The sequence below is a fragment of the Patagioenas fasciata genome, chromosome 1 (genome assembly GCF_037038585.1).
Source record: "Patagioenas fasciata isolate bPatFas1 chromosome 1, bPatFas1.hap1, whole genome shotgun sequence".
Taxonomy (NCBI): Eukaryota; Metazoa; Chordata; class Aves; order Columbiformes; family Columbidae; genus Patagioenas; species Patagioenas fasciata.
In genome coordinates, this window is record NC_092520.1 from 185,934,344 (window position 1) to 185,953,402 (window position 19,059).

A 19,059-nucleotide genomic window follows, 5' to 3' on the forward strand; every position below is an offset into this window, starting at 1 on the left:
CTAAGATTTCAGTCTTTATGATAACTTGGACATGAAGACAATCTGCAACTTCATAGAAAATTTCAGATTCTTGCAAAGCTACAGACCAAACAAGAAATCGCTATAGTGTGGATTTTTTCTTTCCTTATCACCCTAAAGACACTTTTCTGTTATTATTATTCCTTACAATCAAAGTCCTTGAAGCCAAAATAAGCAAGACAGCAATTTGCCTCAATTTGCCAAGATGACAAGCTATTTACTATGAGGTACAAACTTCTTTCTAATGATTGCTTTAAAAAAAAAAAATAGTTTTCTTCCTACACAGCAGCTACAAAAAGAATTAGAAAATGATGATAAAACCTGTGAATTATCAATTTTGTATATTTCTGTATAAATACCTCACAGGCTTGTCTAAGAATGTCATCATTGGGAATTTTTATTAATCCAACCATTCTATCTTCCTTTGATTACACATAAATTATGTTCTTTATAAATCTGATGCTCAGAAGTTAAATATTCATGCTCAGTAGGTTTTTGCTCAGTGTTTACATTTTCAAAGCCAACAGAACTCAGTCTGCTTCTAGTGATAACTAAAAGAAAAAAGAAAATATTTTACAGGAGCATAAAATATGTACAAAAACCTCACTGATATATTTTGCTTTATACTTTGTGGATCTTCATCTTTCTGTAGAGCAATGCTCCACTGGATGTATGACAAGCTACAAGTCTAAAGATATATTACTATATTAACTTCGTTTATGCTATCTGGATACCATGACAATACTCTAGGCACCACAGTCATTTTCTTTCTTACTTGCAATAATTAACATTAGAGAGCAAAAGATGGGTAAATTAATTTATAACTTTATAGTTTCTTGTACTAATTATTTCCTCTTCTTATATTTTAGGTCATCCTGTCATTCCTGCAAACACTAATCAATCATGGGATTTGAAGTTAATACTACTAAATAAATGAATTGCTTAATCTCCTATGACCATCTATACATACTTCATCTTCACAAGGCTTATCAATTTTATGTCATCGAGGACAGAGTGACCTTCATTTCCACACGATGTCTCTTACTACTGGACAAGTTGGTTACAAATTTATCACTTATCCTCAGGAAGAAAGTCCTTCACGATCATCATTTGACAACTGCAAGTGTGTGTTTTATCAACTGACCAGGTCATACTGAATTCCAAAACTGTAATTGTGGAATACTAAAGGGTCTGTTACTTCTCCGAGCATTTGAGCGAAGATGAAGGACATGCAACTCAAAATTAATTTTCTACTTGGCCTAGTTATCACTGCACTAGTACAAGCTGTAGAAAAAAAAACAGACTGCCCAGAGTCATGTATATGTGAGATCAGACCATGGTTCACTCCCAGGTCTGTGTACATGGAGGCTCCAACAGTGGACTGTAATGATTTAGGCCTTTTTAATTTTCCAGCCAGACTGCCTGCCGACACACAAGTTCTACTTCTACAGACTAATAATATTGCAAAAATTGAACATTCAGTAGACTTCCCAGTGAATTTAACTGGTCTAGATTTATCTCAGAACAATTTATCCTCAGTGACCAGTATTAATCTTAGAAAGATACCACAGTTGCTTTCAGTTTACCTTGAAGAAAACAAACTTACTGAACTCCCTGAAGAATGTCTCTCTGGACTCCACAATTTACAAGAGCTTTATATTAATCATAATCTGCTTTCTGTGATTGCACCGGGAGCTTTCATAGGCCTCAATAATCTTCTCAGACTTCATCTCAATTCAAATGGTCTGCAAATGATCAACAGAAAGTGGTTTGAAGCTACTCCTAATCTTGAAATTCTTATGATTGGAGAAAACCCAATAATCAAAATCGAAGACATGAACTTTAAGCCTCTTATCAACTTGCGCAGCTTAGTTTTAGCTGGAATAAATCTCACTGAAATACCAGATAATGCTTTGGTTGGCCTTGACAATTTAGAAAGCATCTCCTTTTATGACAACAGATTTGTTAGAGTGCCCCACATTGCTCTCCAAAAGGCTACAAATCTTAAATTTCTGGATCTAAATAAGAATCCCATTAACAGAATACGACGAGGAGATTTTAGCAATATGCTGCACTTGAAAGAGTTAGGAATTAATAACATGCCTGAACTGATTTCTATAGATAGCCTTGCTGTTGATAATTTGCCAGATTTAAGAAAAATAGAAGCTACCAATAACCCTAGATTATCATACATTCACCCAAATGCATTCTACAGACTTCCCAAGCTGGAATCGCTGATGCTCAACAGCAACGCGCTGAGCGCCCTGTACCGCAGCACAATAGAGTCCTTGCCTAACCTCAAAGAAGTCAGTATCCACAGCAACCCCATCAGATGTGACTGCGTCATCCGTTGGATTAACATGAATAAAACAAACATTCGCTTCATGGAGCCGGAGTCCCTGTTTTGTGTCGACCCCCCTGAATTCCAAGGCCAGAATGTGAGACAGATACACTTCCGGGAAATGATGGAAATCTGTCTCCCCCTGATAGCTCCTGAAAGTTTTCCATCTACCCTGGATATAAAAACCGGCAGCCATATTTCCTTACACTGCAGAGCAACAGCAGAACCAGAACCTGAAATCTACTGGATAACACCATCAGGACACCGACTTTTGCCTAATACAGTTTCTAATAAATACTACATTCATTCTGAAGGAACATTAGACATCAGTGACGTAACGCAAAAAGAAAGTGGCTTATACACGTGTATAGCAACGAATTTAGTTGGGGCAGACCTAAAGTCAGTCATGATTAAAGTGGATGGCTCTTTCCCTCAGGACAGGAATGAATCTTTGAATATTAAAATAAAAGATATAAAATCTAATTCTGTTTTGGTTTCATGGAAAGCAAGTTCCAAAATTCTGAAGTCCAGTGTTAGATGGACAGCCTTTGCGAAAGCTGAAAACTCTCAGCCTGCACAGAGCGCTCGAATACCATCTGATATAAAGGTATATAACCTAACACATCTAAATCCATCAACTGAATACAAAATTTGTATAGATATTCCCACTATCTATTCACAGAATAAGAAACAATGTGTCAATGTAACCACAAAAGGACTGGACTTAGCAGTGAAAGGCTATGAAAAGAACAACATAATAGGATTCCTTGCCTGCCTTGGTGCTGTTTTGGGAATCATCTCTGTGATATATCTTTACAGCTGCATCTCACGAGAGATGCACTATGATGTTGGACACAGCTATCTAAAGAATTACCTGAAGAAACAATCCTTTTCACTCAATGAGCTTTATCCTCCTCTGATCAGTCTTTGGGACATGGGCAAACAAAAAAGCACAGCAATGGAAGTAAAAGCAACAATAATAGGTGTGCCAACCAATATGTCATAAATATGTCAGTACATCACTTCATTTCTGAAATAAGAAGCACATGACTGCATTTGTGCTGAATAAAAAGGTAATAAGAAAAAGGATTTATTTTAGGAACCAGACTCCTGGACTTCGCTGCTGCTGACAAACAGGAATATGTCCTGACTCAGTACAAGAGAAGAATTTTTCTGGCTTCTAAGGGTATTCTGCCAACCAAATACAACTGACTTCATTTTCCAGAACTTACACAGGACTCCTAAGTCTGGAATATAGTGGAAGTAGCCAAGAACATTTTCTGTATTTTTTTTTTTTTTAATTATTATATAAAAGTAGTGGAACTGAGCAATACCTCTTCCTGTGCTGTATTACACACACTAGCCACGAGATTTTGCAGTGAACAGATATACTAGGATTGACATTACATGGTGTAATGAAATGGACGAATTCTGTAGAGTAGACACAGTGAGTATGTGATTTTTTTTTTATAAGGAAAATACATTTTTGATTAAAATCAAAATAGTTTTTGGCTTGTTTGTTTCTTAAAAAAAACCAACATTCTGGGAGCTCTTGTCTGACAATAAACAAACTCATTCTAACATCTGATAAAATATCTCCTTACACATTCTCCTGGTGAAATGCTGGTTTGAGCACATAGGATATTTTTGCTGGTTTTAGGTTGTATAACTGCAATAAGCCACAAAATAAATATTTTTATAAAGATAAATATATTTTTATAAATATAATCATAACCATCTTTCACACGTTGCTTGTCGTGGGAGGAAGAGGAGAGAAGGAGGGTGGGAAGGAGACATAAAACTGAGAGGGAAATAGATTTTTAGTTACTGATAACAGCAAGTTTTGAGCTGCTTTGGTATCTTCTCAGAAGCCTGAAAAATAAGTGAAATGTTTATACTCAGATAATATAAATCCAATATTTTGTCTTCAGTCAAAAGAGTAATTCAGTTATCAGCAATGTCTAAATTTTAGGCTGGCCATACAAGGAACTCAGAGAGCTTGAACAGTTTAAAAGATTAAGGGCTTTTTTCTGGATCTGCTCACTTCTGTTCAGCAACTGATTATAGTTTTCACAATGTAACAAACAATAAATGACTGACAGAAATATTAGTACAAATGAAATGAAGCAAAACAACAAGAAAACAATGAATACCTGACTAATCATACTGAAGCTAAAGTTCTCACAGGAGCAGGATTTGGCCCATAAGTAGCAAATGTGCACAAGAAGCTGCTGATGAGAATGTTGATTACAAACTAAATCCAATTTTGTTAGGATGGAAAAAGGGACTGCTCCTAAGTGCAGCAGAGAAAAAGTATCTGACCCTTAAGATATCTGATGAAAATTCATGGTACCTCTTAACAAAGAAAGCAACAGCAAAATTTTTATGTTATTTTGGCTCATATGTATGAAAACAAGTAGGAAGGATGAAGAAAAAAAATTATCATCACTGAATCTGGTGCTTAAGGAAGCAAATATTCATAGAATGCATAAGCAGCTTGAATTACAAAGTAAAAATAGGAGTAAGCAAACATTTCTTCTAAGTCTTTAGTTTAAAACTCTACAATTATATACATTTTATCTTCTAGACTTGGTTGAACTAAACATTTCTGTGTAATCACTGACAGAATTTTTGTACATAGAAAAAGAAGAGTGACTTCTTGTATTTAGACATTAGCTTTTCCACTTATTTATAGTTTGCTGCATACTTCCAAAATATTGCTCTATAAGCACTTGTAACATGTAAAAATATTTTCATTTTACCTGGTACTAATGAATAACTTGCTTTAATGTTAAAGATATTCTTTTTCTAGCTAAATCCCAGGATGTTTAAATTATGTAAAGGTAATTTCAAAGTTGTTAAAGGCAGAAAGAAGAACTTGATACTAATTTTAAACTACCAAAATGTAGGATATTCATAGAATTGTTATGTTTCACTGAAGAAAGAAGTTTAAACACCTGCTGAATCGCTATTGCATATAAAACACACTGAAACTGAGCAGAGTAATGCTGTGATAGCAGGACAGATCTCAGCTCCATGGACAGCTCTTCCTACAGAGCTGGTAGCTCACGTGGGACCCATCTCCAAGCAGATATGGCACTTGTCAGCAAGAACTGGCAGTTACATCTTGTATGCTTACCTTTGGAATCAAGCTACCTTTAGAACTTACAACTCTTAGAGCTTAGAAATGAGGACCTATTTTTTTCAGGCAAAAATGCCTCTGCACAATGTTATAAAACAGCACACAAATCCAAGTCTAATGGGGAGCACTGATAAGAAGACTTTCCCCCCTCACAGAATAAGTGCAGGGTTTATGTACTTTATCTGAATATCTTATTTAAAGGGTTTTTGTTGACAGATAAAATGCAGTTTTATGCAGTAAAATCTGTAAAAAAGTACAGGCAGAACTTCCTAGTAGGGGTATGGCATACTTTTTAATAACCTCTTCATTTACAGGAAGGTTGTTTTTTCCACACAAGGCACAGAGCTAAAATTTTTCTGTCTTTTATTAATTGAGATGTTTACTCTCTTTAACAGAGGTAGGAACTGACAATAAGCTATATTTAATTTCCTCAGAAACAGAGAAAAGTGTTGTTAAACACCTGTGTTTCCATTTATTTAACAGATTTCTCTCAGGAATCCAATGCATTAAAAGCAGTACTTACTGATTATTCAAACCAGAAAACAGTAGCTCAGAAATAGATTAACTTTATCTTGTCATTTGACCTCAAACCTCATTCTGAAACATGCTACTAATGAAAGAGCGAAGGCAAACATGAGTGCGGAATGTCTGGCAAGGCAAAACCCAAAACATAAGACTGAAAAAACACATTTTAATTTCAGTCACCTTACTTCTTCCTATCAGGTACTAGACTGAAAAGTAGTGATCTACTCATAAAAATACTAAGTATTTTCTTCTCGGTAAAACATTCACAAAAAACAATTCCAATATTCCATCAGCTAACACAGCTAAATATTATCTTCCATGTGTACATTTAAATTTCAGTTTTAGCTACAACGATGTGAAATCATAACTCCAAATAGTAGCTAAAAAATATTAGAGAACAGATCACAGAATAAATGTTGATTTACATCCTAGAAAGAAATTTCTATTTCCAAAATTCACTAATAAAATTCATTCTGCTTGTGTAACCTCAAGCAGTGACCTCAAGATAATTTAAAAAAAAAAAACAGCGATTCTTCCCTCAGTCTTATGCAGGTCAGTAATAGAAGAGACACAATGATCAATAATAATCTTATAAAATACTCTTTGTTATCTGAAATCAGAAGAGACATTTCAGAAAAAGGTGCCTAAATAGTCTAGAAAATAAGTTCACATGCTAGACAGTACCAGAAGAATTGAGGTTTCAGAGATAAAAAGTTGAAAAGCATCACTCTGTCAGACTTAAGGAACAATTCTTATTAGTGAACTGAATGGAGTAAAATCAGAGTAGGGGTGTGGCACTGACAAGACACTTTATATAGCAGAAAGCGTACAGTCAGTATGAAAAGTTCAATATGAAAACATTTTGAAGGATGTAGTTAAACGAAACAGAGAAGATAGCCATTGAACACAAACCACTAGAGACAAACCAAGACTGACAATTCACCTAATACTAAAGATGAGAAAATTAGCTGGAAACAGATTAACAATTGCATGCAAGGTAAGAAACAAGATGTGTAGAAGCATATCCAGAGTAAAAAGTTACTGGTATTGCCTACTGAAGATCATGAGAATTCATCACAACATCAATTACAGAAAGACATCTTGAATAAAACTGTTGGAAAACTGGAAAAGTGATAGACAAAAGTCATCTTTTTAGAGCACCTTTGCGTCCCATGAGCAACAAAAGAAAGTGCTCGGAATAAAATGCTTGGTAGGGTGAAAAAAAAAAAAAAAGGGCATTTTTGCATCTTTCTAAAACGTCAGTTGATCTTCCATACCAATTGTTACTGTAGGTCAGTTGGTTGACATACCATATGCTTGAACAGCTTCCAGTTAGAAATAATGGGAACCAATCTGCTCAGGAAAAGGCCAAATAGATATAAATAGATAGTCAGAAAAAATACTAATCTACAATAGAAAAAGAGAAGGATTATCAAAACAAGAGAAAGATTATCTAAACATTCTGTAAACATAAAATTAAGACACTGGGAACAAAAATTAATTTATATGCCAAAGTTCATGAAGATTAAAAAAAAATACTCACTTATATGGATAAATCCAATCTGAGTTATTACAGAAGCTTGGCAAGATCTGCATGATTAGAATGTTAAAATACATGACCGTAACCCATCTAGTGAGAACTGTGCTTGGACACTTGAGAACTGAGCTAGTCACTTCAGATTCAATAAAAATTCTGAAATAGTTGAGTCTTCTTCAATGTTTGGATAATAGGACAGTGTGAAAATAATATAATGTATCAGACTAAATTCTGTCCATGATTAGCTTCACTTCAGTATTCTGAGACAAAATGTACAAGCATCATTTGTAAATAGCAGAAGCTTACAGTAGAACTAGTAATGAATAATGAAAACTGACCATGGTTAAGCTGTTGTTCTGGTTACTTTAAGTAGCATTTCACTTCTACAGCAAGGGTTTTCAAAAATACCTATAAGGTTAAGCAAATTGGCCATGTTTAAAAGACTTATTATTTTGAACACTCAAGAAAAAATTCTCCCTACTTGACTACAAATTTCTCAGAGGGATAAAAAGCTGCAGTTGCATTGAAGTGCCTTCCCATTTTCAATTTTAACAAATGTAATAGACCGATCTTCAGAGAAGCCAACTGTGAAAGAAAGACTGCAAATCATCATAAATGTGGAATATTTTTTTCAAATAATGGACAAGTCACTTTATGATCAATTATGATAATTGTCTTAGCTACCAAGCACAAACAAAACAAAAACTATGGCTATGTAATTTCTAGGAATTACAATTACAAAAAATAATTTTTACATTTAATTCATGCCAAGAAAACAATACCAACATATTTCTTTCAAAAAAGGAAAGTATATTCACCTACAAAAAGTCTATACACTTTAAAGATAGTTATACTATTTATTAATGTGTAACCATGTAAATAACCTGTAAACTGTGATGATTAATGACATAAACAAAGCTACAACAGGACACAAATAACCAGTTTCATTTTGAAAGTTTTGGCGTGAATCCCTCCTGACTTTCAGTTGTTGCTCCAAAGGACATGTTCTCCTATCTCTCATAGCTGTTGTTAACCCTATATGTGTATCTCTGGTATCCCAGGGCATAAAAAAAAAAAAAAAAGAACTCTAAATGCCTATGTATAGGAACTTAATTATGAAAGAACAACCACATACAAAATGAAATTTCACTATATTCCACAGAAAATTAGGTATTTGGTGGGAATGAATTTTTATCTAAAATATTATTTTACAGTTAATGAAGCTTATTCCTATTTAGAAAACAAGTGGCAGGGGAAGAGGGCAAAAAATTTCAGCATCCTCAGAACATTAAAATGGTCTTATATGATTTCTTTAGACATTTTGAGAAAAAAAAAATTCCTTTTTCATTTGCTAAATTAGTGACAGAACTAATACAAGTATTTACACAACAAGACTTAAAAATGAAATAAAATGCTGATATGAAATGTTGACATTCTTGTAGAACATTTGATATTCATTGAACTAACAATCTTAGTTCTAAAGCTCATCCCATAAAGACATTCAAGACTATAAATCAACAGTCTTCAAAGCAACTGAATCTTTTATTAAGTCATTCCTTCCTTCAGATGAAGCTGAAAACTACAAATTCAATTCCTCTGGCAGCTAAAAAATGCCTCTTACAAACCTCCTTCGCCTGGTGGTTGTTTTGGTTGTGTGTTTTTTTGTCTCTCAGCTTCATTTTTAGACCTTTTTTTTTTTTTTTCAAAGTTCTTTCTTTGCCTTTGATGCAAATGCTCTGATTTTCTCCCTTCCATGATCCCAGTGGGTCCTTTGCTTATTTCCTGCTACTACTGTTGCCAGACTGTCACATCGTTTCCAACACTGCCAGTAAGGACAGATGTTATCTGACTTAATACAAAAAATACTGAGCAAACATCATATTTGGAGGTGAAATATTTGATTAGCAAAATATAAATATTAAAGAAAGACCTGGAATTCTTGAAGAAAACCCTGGTGTAAAGTTAATCAGTTAATGAGATAAAGTATCTTTCAAGGAAACAAATCATAAGAATGTAATGACATTCAGATGAAAACAATAACAATAATATGGGAATAAGATAAACCTGAAAGGGCAGGCAATTTGGGCAGATGGCCTATTCCTGATCCTAAAATAGCTGATGTTCTTTTTAACATTAGTTTTGAAGACTGGTAAACAACTCCATCTGCCCTACCCTTACGTAGCTATTGTTTGTTATTCATGTTGATGACAATTTCATGCTGTGCTCCAAATAGCTATAATGCTTTTGGGAATCACAAAGCTACTTGCTGTATGTATTAAGGTGTGGAGAGCAATTTAGAATAAATGGCCAGAAGAACAAGATATTAAAAATCATAATTGTAGATTCTTGATGCAAGACAATTTACATTCATATTTCTAGAAAATATATCTCCCTAATACAGAAATCTGGGATTACACTCACAAGCTGAATACATTGATTCTCTCCCACCCATTCAAAGTATACAGTTACATAACAACTCAATCACAGAATAGTAGAGAAAGGAAAGCAAGGAATGTATATGGAGAAATACTTCCACACCTAAATAACTTCTTAGAAGAATCTAACAGCCATGGTAGATAATCATATTCTTCCTTCAAGAATTATCCATTGAAGAGACTACTAAAATCCTACTAAAATCTACGGACTATTGAGTTCTAAGCGCTACTCTGAATACAGGACTGTTCTCACCTAGTGTCCTGGCTTGAGCTGAAGTGAAAACAGAAGCAGGACAGTTGAGCGTACAGGAGGTAGTCTTCCACAGCTCAATGCTAAATTAAGGATCAAGGAAGGCTATAGCTGCTGTCCTAGATATTGCTTTCTGCTTCAAGATGTCCACACAAGACAAACCTACTCTCCAAGCCATTATCAGGAAATATACAGGTTGATTCCTTTTGATGGTCCAAACCAACTTTACTCTTTATCTCCATATGTCATGCAGATTTACACTGTTTCCCAAGATCAGTGTAAGGATAGGATCCCTCCATGACATTTGGCTTAACATATCACACTGGGACTGCCTGTCAGTACTTGCACAGTGTGAATTCGATCAGACAATATTCTTGCTAGCCAGATAGACAGCTCTCAGGTTCACACAGATAAGGAAGCAAACATGAAGAGTCCCATGTTAATAACAAGTTATTCAGTTCAGACTATTTGCTGCAGATGAAAAAGCAAATAAGAACTGGACTCCTACAGAAGCATCTACTTATTTCACTCTCCAGCACTTAAAACGACCTGAGAGCTGGTGCCCGTACCAGAGCCAGTAGGACTATAAGAGTTTCTTCTATCAATAGAAAACAGAAGACAAGAAATGAAGATGCAAAAATTGAATCTATTTATGTTCTTTTTTTTAAGGATTAAACTCACTAAAAACGGTTTCTAGTGGCATCCCAACACTGAAAGAATTACCTTGTTCATCTTTTTAAGCCTAGCAATTACACCATATGGGTCACTAGACCTTGAAGGACAGATAAATAAATGGGAAGATTATCTCTGCAAGACAAAAAAAAAAAGGAGTGAGACATGCCTGAACTGAGGTGTGCAACAGCATGGACAACATAAAACTGAGTAGAAAACGATGCTGTTCTTCAAGCTAACTGAATAAATAGGAAATACAAAAACTAATCTGATAATTAACTGTGTTTCAGAACCACAACAGAGAAGAAGGAACATGTTCCTTTTAAAAGTAGTATAAATATGGGCTTGGCACTGGTCAAAGAGAGACAAACATCAAAAAGAAATATCTAACACTAATTTTGAAAAAGCAGTGATGATGGTCTTCACTTATACACGTTTCTTCCACTCCAGACCTAGATTCTGTAAAGAAAGCATTTTAGCAATCAAGTACTACACTAGAGGTCAAAGGGTTTACAGTTTTGTCATCTAGCATGCGAGCACAAGTCAGATTCCTTGAGATGGCTGTTGGGAATAACATTTGAGGGCAGAATCTTGTCAGAAATTCTTATTTATTTGTATGAAATTGTACTCAGTGCTGTTAACATTCATAATGTCTTTTTGGTTTTTTCCCCTGTTTCTAGCATGACTTTCAGCTAAACTTAAAAACATGCAGCTGAATACTTTATAGTACCAAGGAAACTGGGTTACTGTCAGACGAGTGGTAAAGACAGCTAAAAGACAATGCTTTGACATAACGGTGGAATGATTTTATACGACACAGAATATGATGTGATGAAAATAATCTATTCCTATATATTCTTACATTTAAATGGAAGATAAAAGGGCTACAGATAGAGTCAGAATTATCACTTTTAAATTAAGCACAAAGTGTTCAATAAGCACGCAAAATAAAAACCAACCATTTAAAGTTAGTCTCACTATAGTAAAGCAACTACCATCCTTAAACTACAGATAATCAGCTATGCCTGTTTTTATATATCAGGTAATGACACTGTCTAGTTAGTCAGACTATGTAAATGGTAATACAACGATAGGTTCTGAGAAAAAATAAGTTATATAAATCCATTTATATTACTTTGGCTTGACACTAAAATGCACTCATATGCATTTTACCAATTCACTGCTGGTTTCATGCTTTACAAAAATTAAAGTGTTTACCAATCTTAAGTGTTAAAGTCTTACATAATTTATTTCATAAATCCTCTGCAGGTATTTATGAGAAGTACATGCCAACTTTTTGCAAACTAAGTACCATATTGAATATTCATGTGCCACACACTGTATTCCAAAATATTCTTCCTAAAATACCTGCTTACATAAGTTCACCTGAATTATACAACACATGCACACCACTATCTCAATTCCATTTCTTCTACAGCCATTTAAGAAGATTTCAGCACTCAGGTAGGATGACTTCCAGACTCTTAGTTTGACAATCCAGAACAGCGCTGTCCACTGCCACAATGGTTATAAATGTATATTTACATTATCATGTCCACATCGCCCTGTTGCCTTTCAGGCTTTCAGAGTTTGATTCAGAATTACTTCCTTTCCTTCCTTCCAGGAACTTCAACATCTCTCTCCCCCCTCACATTTCTTCCCCTCAGCATTAGTCTAGTGTTTGTTCTTACACAAAATCCCACCAGTGTGGGCATGCAGCCCTCCTTTTGAATGGCTTTCTACTTCATTAATACTTCATTTTTTTCCCAGTCTTCCATGAAATGTATTTCCAGAGTATCCTTCTCCATGCTATTTGTTATCATTTTACAATTTTTAATTACATGAGAACAATAAAAAAGGAGAGAGATAAAAAGCTGAATTGTTCTGTGTATTTCAGTGAAAACTTCAAGCGCAGCCAGAGAAAATTTGAGCCCTGAAATCTTTGCAGTTTGTTCCCCTACCTGCTTCAGTAGTCAACTCTTCTTAAACGATATTATGTTAACTAAAGCTCGCCGTCAATCCTTTGGTCTTAGAAAAGCTGATTAAAATCGAAGATGTCTACTACAGATAAAGTAATGTTTTTTCTAGCTTGTGTAACATCTGGATTATTAGAATTAAAAAACAAACAAACAAACAAACACAACCAAAAACCAGAAAGAGAATAATGCCATTATACATCCAGGCTTTCGAAAGTATATTACAACTTATACGCATATACCAACAAACACATTACACCAAAGCACATACACCAAACAGAAAAGCCCTCTGCAGCCCTGAACATCAGTGAACTGAAAGTTGAGAATAAATGAAACAAAAATATATTGTCAAAGAGTTCTGTTTTTTTTCTCTACCACATGGAGGTAGATAAGTGCCCACCAGTACTTCCTCATCCAGCCAAAGCATTTAGGTGCGTAACTTGCACTGAATGATATGAGACGCTGACCTGTTCAAGTGTTGGACATTACAAAGCATACTCCTGGGTGATAAAAGCCTGGCTCCGTGAACCTATCTATCTGACCGACAGCCCTCAAAAATTTGCATATGTGTGGCTCTACTGAAGACAGTATAAAAGCAATGTACATCATTCATTTAACTGAAAAAATCACATATATTTTTAATTAAGACAAAATGACAAAAGAACAATATTATTTATTTAAAATGCTTAGAATAGCATACTTTGTGGAGACCATCTGTTTCAGAATTAAATAATTCAATATCCATCAAGGAAATATTGGATAGTCTAGAATTTTAAGTACCAGCAAAGAATCTTCTGTATGTTCAGATATTATCTAATTACAAAAGTAGTATGCCATGCAATATATTCTAAATGACTTTAAGATACCATAAACAATATAGCTTTCCCTCAGATTTTTACTCCTCCTGACCTAAAAAGTTTTCAAGAGCTTGCTCCTGCTACTCATCTCTAACTATCAATTATCTTCCTACAGGATTTCTTAGACTTCAGCTTGTCTTCCTTCTCCTTTTGTCTCCTTCATTTGAAAATTTCTTTTTGTTTCAATTACCTTACATGTGAAAATTTCCTGTCTTTATATGTCATGCAACATTGTTCTCCCACTTTCAGCATCTCTTCATTTGTTTAGCATTCTGGAACAGAACTCTACTTTTCCCTTCCCAAAATAAAAATTCCATCATAGTGGATGTGTAAAAAATTACCTAAATTATTCCTGTTAGAATCCTTACATTAAATATGCCAAACTGTATGTATAATGAGATGACTTTCCAGTGAGCAGGGGTTTACTTTAATCAAGTGTGGAAACTACCTCATAAATATTCAGAAAATAAAGAGAATGTCTAAGGAAGGGGAAAAAAAATAAACCAAAAAAATTACTACCACCCTTATCATATGTTGCTAAGAAATTACGTATAGATCACGTAAGCATCACAAATAAAAGTGAGAAAAAAATCGGAAACTGTATATACTCAATGGTAGATAAGTCAAAGGTAAGGAAAAAAAAATGTAACATAGGATGATAGAAACACAGTGTGTTTAAAAAAGATGGACCCAACATGCTAAAATTACACAAATATTGAAAAATGTTTTATGAGTTATCAAGTTTTATAACCTTTTTTAAATGTTCTGTATTCCTCCCAACTGCTCTTCGGACTGTAGAAGTTTCATTCATGGTCAGCTTGTGGTTGCAGAGATACAGTGATTTCAAATTGGGTCCATCTTTTTGAACCGTATTTTAGAATAAACCAGAAAAGACAGGAGCTGGAAAAATTGTTATCCAAAGAGGACAAACTTACTAAAAGATCAAGTTTGCAACACCATCAAATCAATAAACATGAGAAAAAAAAAGTAAGTTGAATGAACAAAGAGGTGCTACAAGTAGTTTTAATGATAGTGAAGGAGAAAAGTAAAGATATAGGAAAGACAGCTGAAAAGGGATGAGTTACGACACTAAGTTTAACAGCTCATCCTGGAAATACAAGAATTACAGGTATCAAGAGATGAGTCAGTAGTTGGAAACAAACTATGAACAAGAGGAAGTGACAAAAACTAAGAAAAATTAACGATAAACAGATGAAGGAACAGAGGGAAAAGAACAGAACTTGAAGATACCATGAAATCTACACATCCAGAAGGTTCAAGATTTAACAACAATGGGAAGAAGGACACACAGCAGGAGTGTGTGCTTTGATTTGGCCAAAATACTTAGTACAGGAAAAAGCTGCAAAAACTTGACTTTTTGAGCATTCTGAAATCAACAAGAAAGAATCATACTTAGGAGAGAAATTATAATTTCCTTACTTTACCAGTTATAATTCACCAAGCATTGAGGAAAAAGTTACAATACTAATTGTAAAACAGGAAGTACAAAATTATTTATTAGAAAGTGAAAAGAAGTAAATGCTTAGGAAATAAAGAAGAGTGTACTTGGAAATTCTGTCTAAAATGAGGAAGGAAGATAAAACAGGTAGTGTCACTTGGGAGGTTTCATCCAGAAGACAATTGAAAGCTGATAAACCTGTGTTATTAAGCCAAATACTTCCATAAAGAAATCTCAGAGGGAAGGAGGCACTGCTGCCTCTAATTAAAGACACAACTCAAAGTCCAGGAGCTGCTTAACAATATCAATTATAATGCCACTAATAACCAATTCAGGTTTGTGATTTTTCTAAACATTACCAGAGCCACAGCAATTTTTTTGTTGCTTTGAAGAAGTCTCAGTATTATTTTAAGATAATTAATTCTAAAGGATTAACTCAAAAAATCCCTTTAAAGGCAATAAAAACAGACACTGGAATGTATTCAAGTTTATTCTAAATCATATCCAAAGCAAGTGTATTCCACAAAAAATAAGTCGGCCATTGTCACACAGATTAAAAGCTTGAACAAAAAGAAAAGGGGAGTCAGGAGTAGAGGGGAGAACAAAGAAAACAAAAACAATAAAATTCAGAAGAGGAAAGATGGGAGACAATAATTATTCCATTTAATATTAAGCTATATATGTTAATATATTTACATTATATTAAAAAAATACTGATGCAGAAGAGACAGATAGAATACAGTAACATAATTTTTTTAAAGGATTTTTTACAGTCCATTTTAAAATTCTTAGTAAACTAACTGAAAACTCAGTGAAAACTTGGAAGTAAGAGAGACTAAATAAGCCAACTAGGTGTCTGTATGCTAAAACCAAGCTGATCTGTTGAGTCTCTGAGGATATGTCTACACTCAAAGACACCTCTCTGATGCCATTTGGAGAAGTCTGAATTAGCAAGTCCATAAAGTGCTGTGCAGCACTTCCAGGTTTTACACAGTCAGGGTCCAAGTGCATTTGAACATTATTGGTCTGACAGAAAGGCACATTAGCTTAATATCACTCCCACTGGCCTTGATTATCTTGGAAAGACCCCACATTCCTATACCTAGATTGTACACACAAAGGTGCTAAAATACACAGTACTAGCCACGGTAGTTTGGACAAAACTCCACACTCAAAGGGTAGTGGTTAATTATTTGTACTGTTTAAAGACCAGTCACAAGTGGTGTTCCTCGGGGGTCTGTTCTAGGATTTAACCTGTTTACCATCTTTATCAATGACCTGGAGGAGGAGACAAAATCCTTATCAATCTGACAACACTAATTTGGACGATGCAGTCAATATATTTTATGTCATTTAGAGGGATATAGAAAGGCTGAAAAATTAGGCCAACAGGCTGTCAGGAAGTTCAGCAAGGACACATGCAATGTCCTGCACCCAGGATAGACTAACCCCTGAATGACTACAAACCTAGGAGTGCCTCATTGGGGGGCAGCTCTGCTGAAAAAGACCTGGGAGTCCTAAGGCCAGTTGGCTAACAGTATACTGGGCTGTAATGACATGAGAGTAGCCAGTAGACTGAGGAAAACAATTATTCCCCTTTACTCAGTTGGACCACCTCTGTAATACTGCATCTGATTTTTGATCCCCGCTTGTCCCCCATCCAAGACATCGATCCATTGGAGTGAGCTTAGCAGGAGGCTCTGAAGCTGTGAGGGGCTGGAGCACTCACCTTGAGAAAAAGTCCGAGGCAGTTGGGCCTGCCTAGCCTGGAGAAAATAAGGATTTGGAAGAATAAGTAGCAGCCTTCCAGTATCTAAGAGGTGGCTACTAAGAAGACAGAGCCAGGCATGCTATTGAGGTGCATAGCAGGAAAATGAGCAATAACCATAAATTGAATTTTAGGGCAACAGGCTTTAATTAGATATCGGAAAAATAATTAATTATAAGGAAAATAATAATGGGAACAAGTTGCACTGAAATATCATAAAATTTCTATTTGTGGAGGTTTTCAAGACCCAACTGGACAAAACCATAAGGAAGATAATCTGTTTCATAGTTGATCCTGTTTCGAGCAAGAGGTAGAACTAGATGACTTACCTTCCAACATGAAAAATTCTGCCAAGGATCTATGCTCCCAGAGATTATACATGCAATGTAACGTACTCAGAGAAGCAGAAATATTTTAGCTGAAATTACTTCAACGTTTTGATCAGGAATATCCTCTTCTTCCTTTTCAAATGATTCAAAGAACTGTTGTTGTAGAGACACTGTCGTTTGGTATGCTGTTAGGTCTCTTAATTTTCTAAATTTTAAAACTGTATTCAGAATGCAGACAGCTCTTTCCATAATTTTTAAATATGTAGCAATGCTTTACTCCAAATACACTTAGTGTACTTTTTTGGACTAAATTCTAAATGGCATGATTTTGCATAAATGTAGAGCAACAGACTGTGAAACTGAAGAATGTTTCCTTCTTTTTCCCAGTGCAGACATAAGTAACTAGCTATAACTAGTATCCATTTTTCTGGAATATAAAAAATTTAGGAAAAAATCATCAACATGCAAAAAAAGATTCAAATTACTTGCTTCCTTTCAAAAAAATATGAAACTGACGATCCAGAAAATCCTTCCTCTTGTACTGCTAATTATTTCAAAATTTCATTTTTTTGGAGCATGGCTTTGTTCTATACCTTCAGTCCTTCCTTTCTAACATTTCACTCTGTCTTCAAGCTTGAAATTTCAGTTTGAAAAAGAATAATTCACTTATAAGTAAGGTAATGTCCTGGAGTGTAAGCCTAAACATGCAGTTTCACCATTATGATGACAGTGCCACCTGTGTTAAGAATTTGGAAAAGCACAGGCTAATTTGGAATATCGAAATATTTCCAAAGTGGTCCAAAGGAAAAGTTCAGCCCATACAACACCTTGCTTAGAGCTTTGGATAGTCCTCTGGAAGTGCTGTAATTAATAACACTAAAATGGACAAGTGGAAAGAGTAGGTGGAAAAACAAAACAAAAAGGATACAAACAAGAACAAAAAATGAAGACAGTATCCACCTGTTCCTTCAGGGAAATTGCCAGAAATATACAAGGAAAATGCAGCATAAATCAAGACATTCAGTCACAAAGGAAAAAGCTGATAATAAGTGGAGCTTGTAAATGGAGATGAGATAATACCATGGGGTAGTGAGAATAAGGAACACAGGAGAAAATTTTATGGTAAACTGAGTTACAGATATATTAAATTCTGATTACTAAGCAATCAATTAACAGCCAAGAGTACACGTAGAAACAGAATTATATTTATTCAAATCACAAGCTTGCCCAGCTTGGTATCCTGTCTCTGACAACACTGAACAGAAGATGCCTATTGAATGGCATAGGACCAAGGTGACAATCCATGACGCTTTCCTATAATACACTACCATCTCCTCGAATTCTCAGACCTCGGGGACTTCCTCATCCAGGGCAACTTTCATGTACCTTCATGTTTAACAGCTTTTAATGGACTCTTCTCTCATGGATTCATCTGAACAGTTTTTTAATTATTTTAAGTGTTTAGCATTCAAAGCATCCTCCTCATGTGCCAATGAGTTCTAATGATGTCTTAACAACATGCTAAGGAGATTTGTGATTTTTTTTTTTTGCAGCCAGATGCAATTACAGAGTCTTTTATTTTTTAGTAAACACAGAGGGAAAAAAAAAAAACCAAAACATTTTTCCTTTTAACGATAAAGTTAACTTTCTCAAATATTTGCTTAAACTTATGTTAGGATTCTAATGTAGCCAACATCCTAATAGGGATAGGTGGAGGAACCGTAATAAACTAGTATGTGAAAACTAAGTA

General features: G+C 34.8%; 2 protein-coding genes across 2 annotated transcripts in view; one reads left to right on the forward strand and one right to left on the reverse strand.

Moving 5' to 3' along the window:
- LRRN3 (leucine rich repeat neuronal 3) overlaps positions 1-3,952 on the forward strand; it is a 33,374-nt gene extending 29,422 nt beyond the window's left edge. The window contains exon 2 of the mRNA XM_065860624.2: positions 888-3,952. Within this exon, the coding sequence (XP_065716696.2) occupies positions 1,239-3,365 (2,127 nt within the window). The 5' untranslated portion in view covers positions 888-1,238 and the 3' untranslated portion in view covers positions 3,366-3,952. The remainder of the gene's footprint in view (positions 1-887) is intronic.
- IMMP2L (inner mitochondrial membrane peptidase subunit 2) overlaps positions 1-19,059 on the reverse strand; it is a 456,167-nt gene that overhangs the window by 259,238 nt on the left and 177,870 nt on the right. The gene's annotated exons all lie outside the window — the stretch shown is intronic.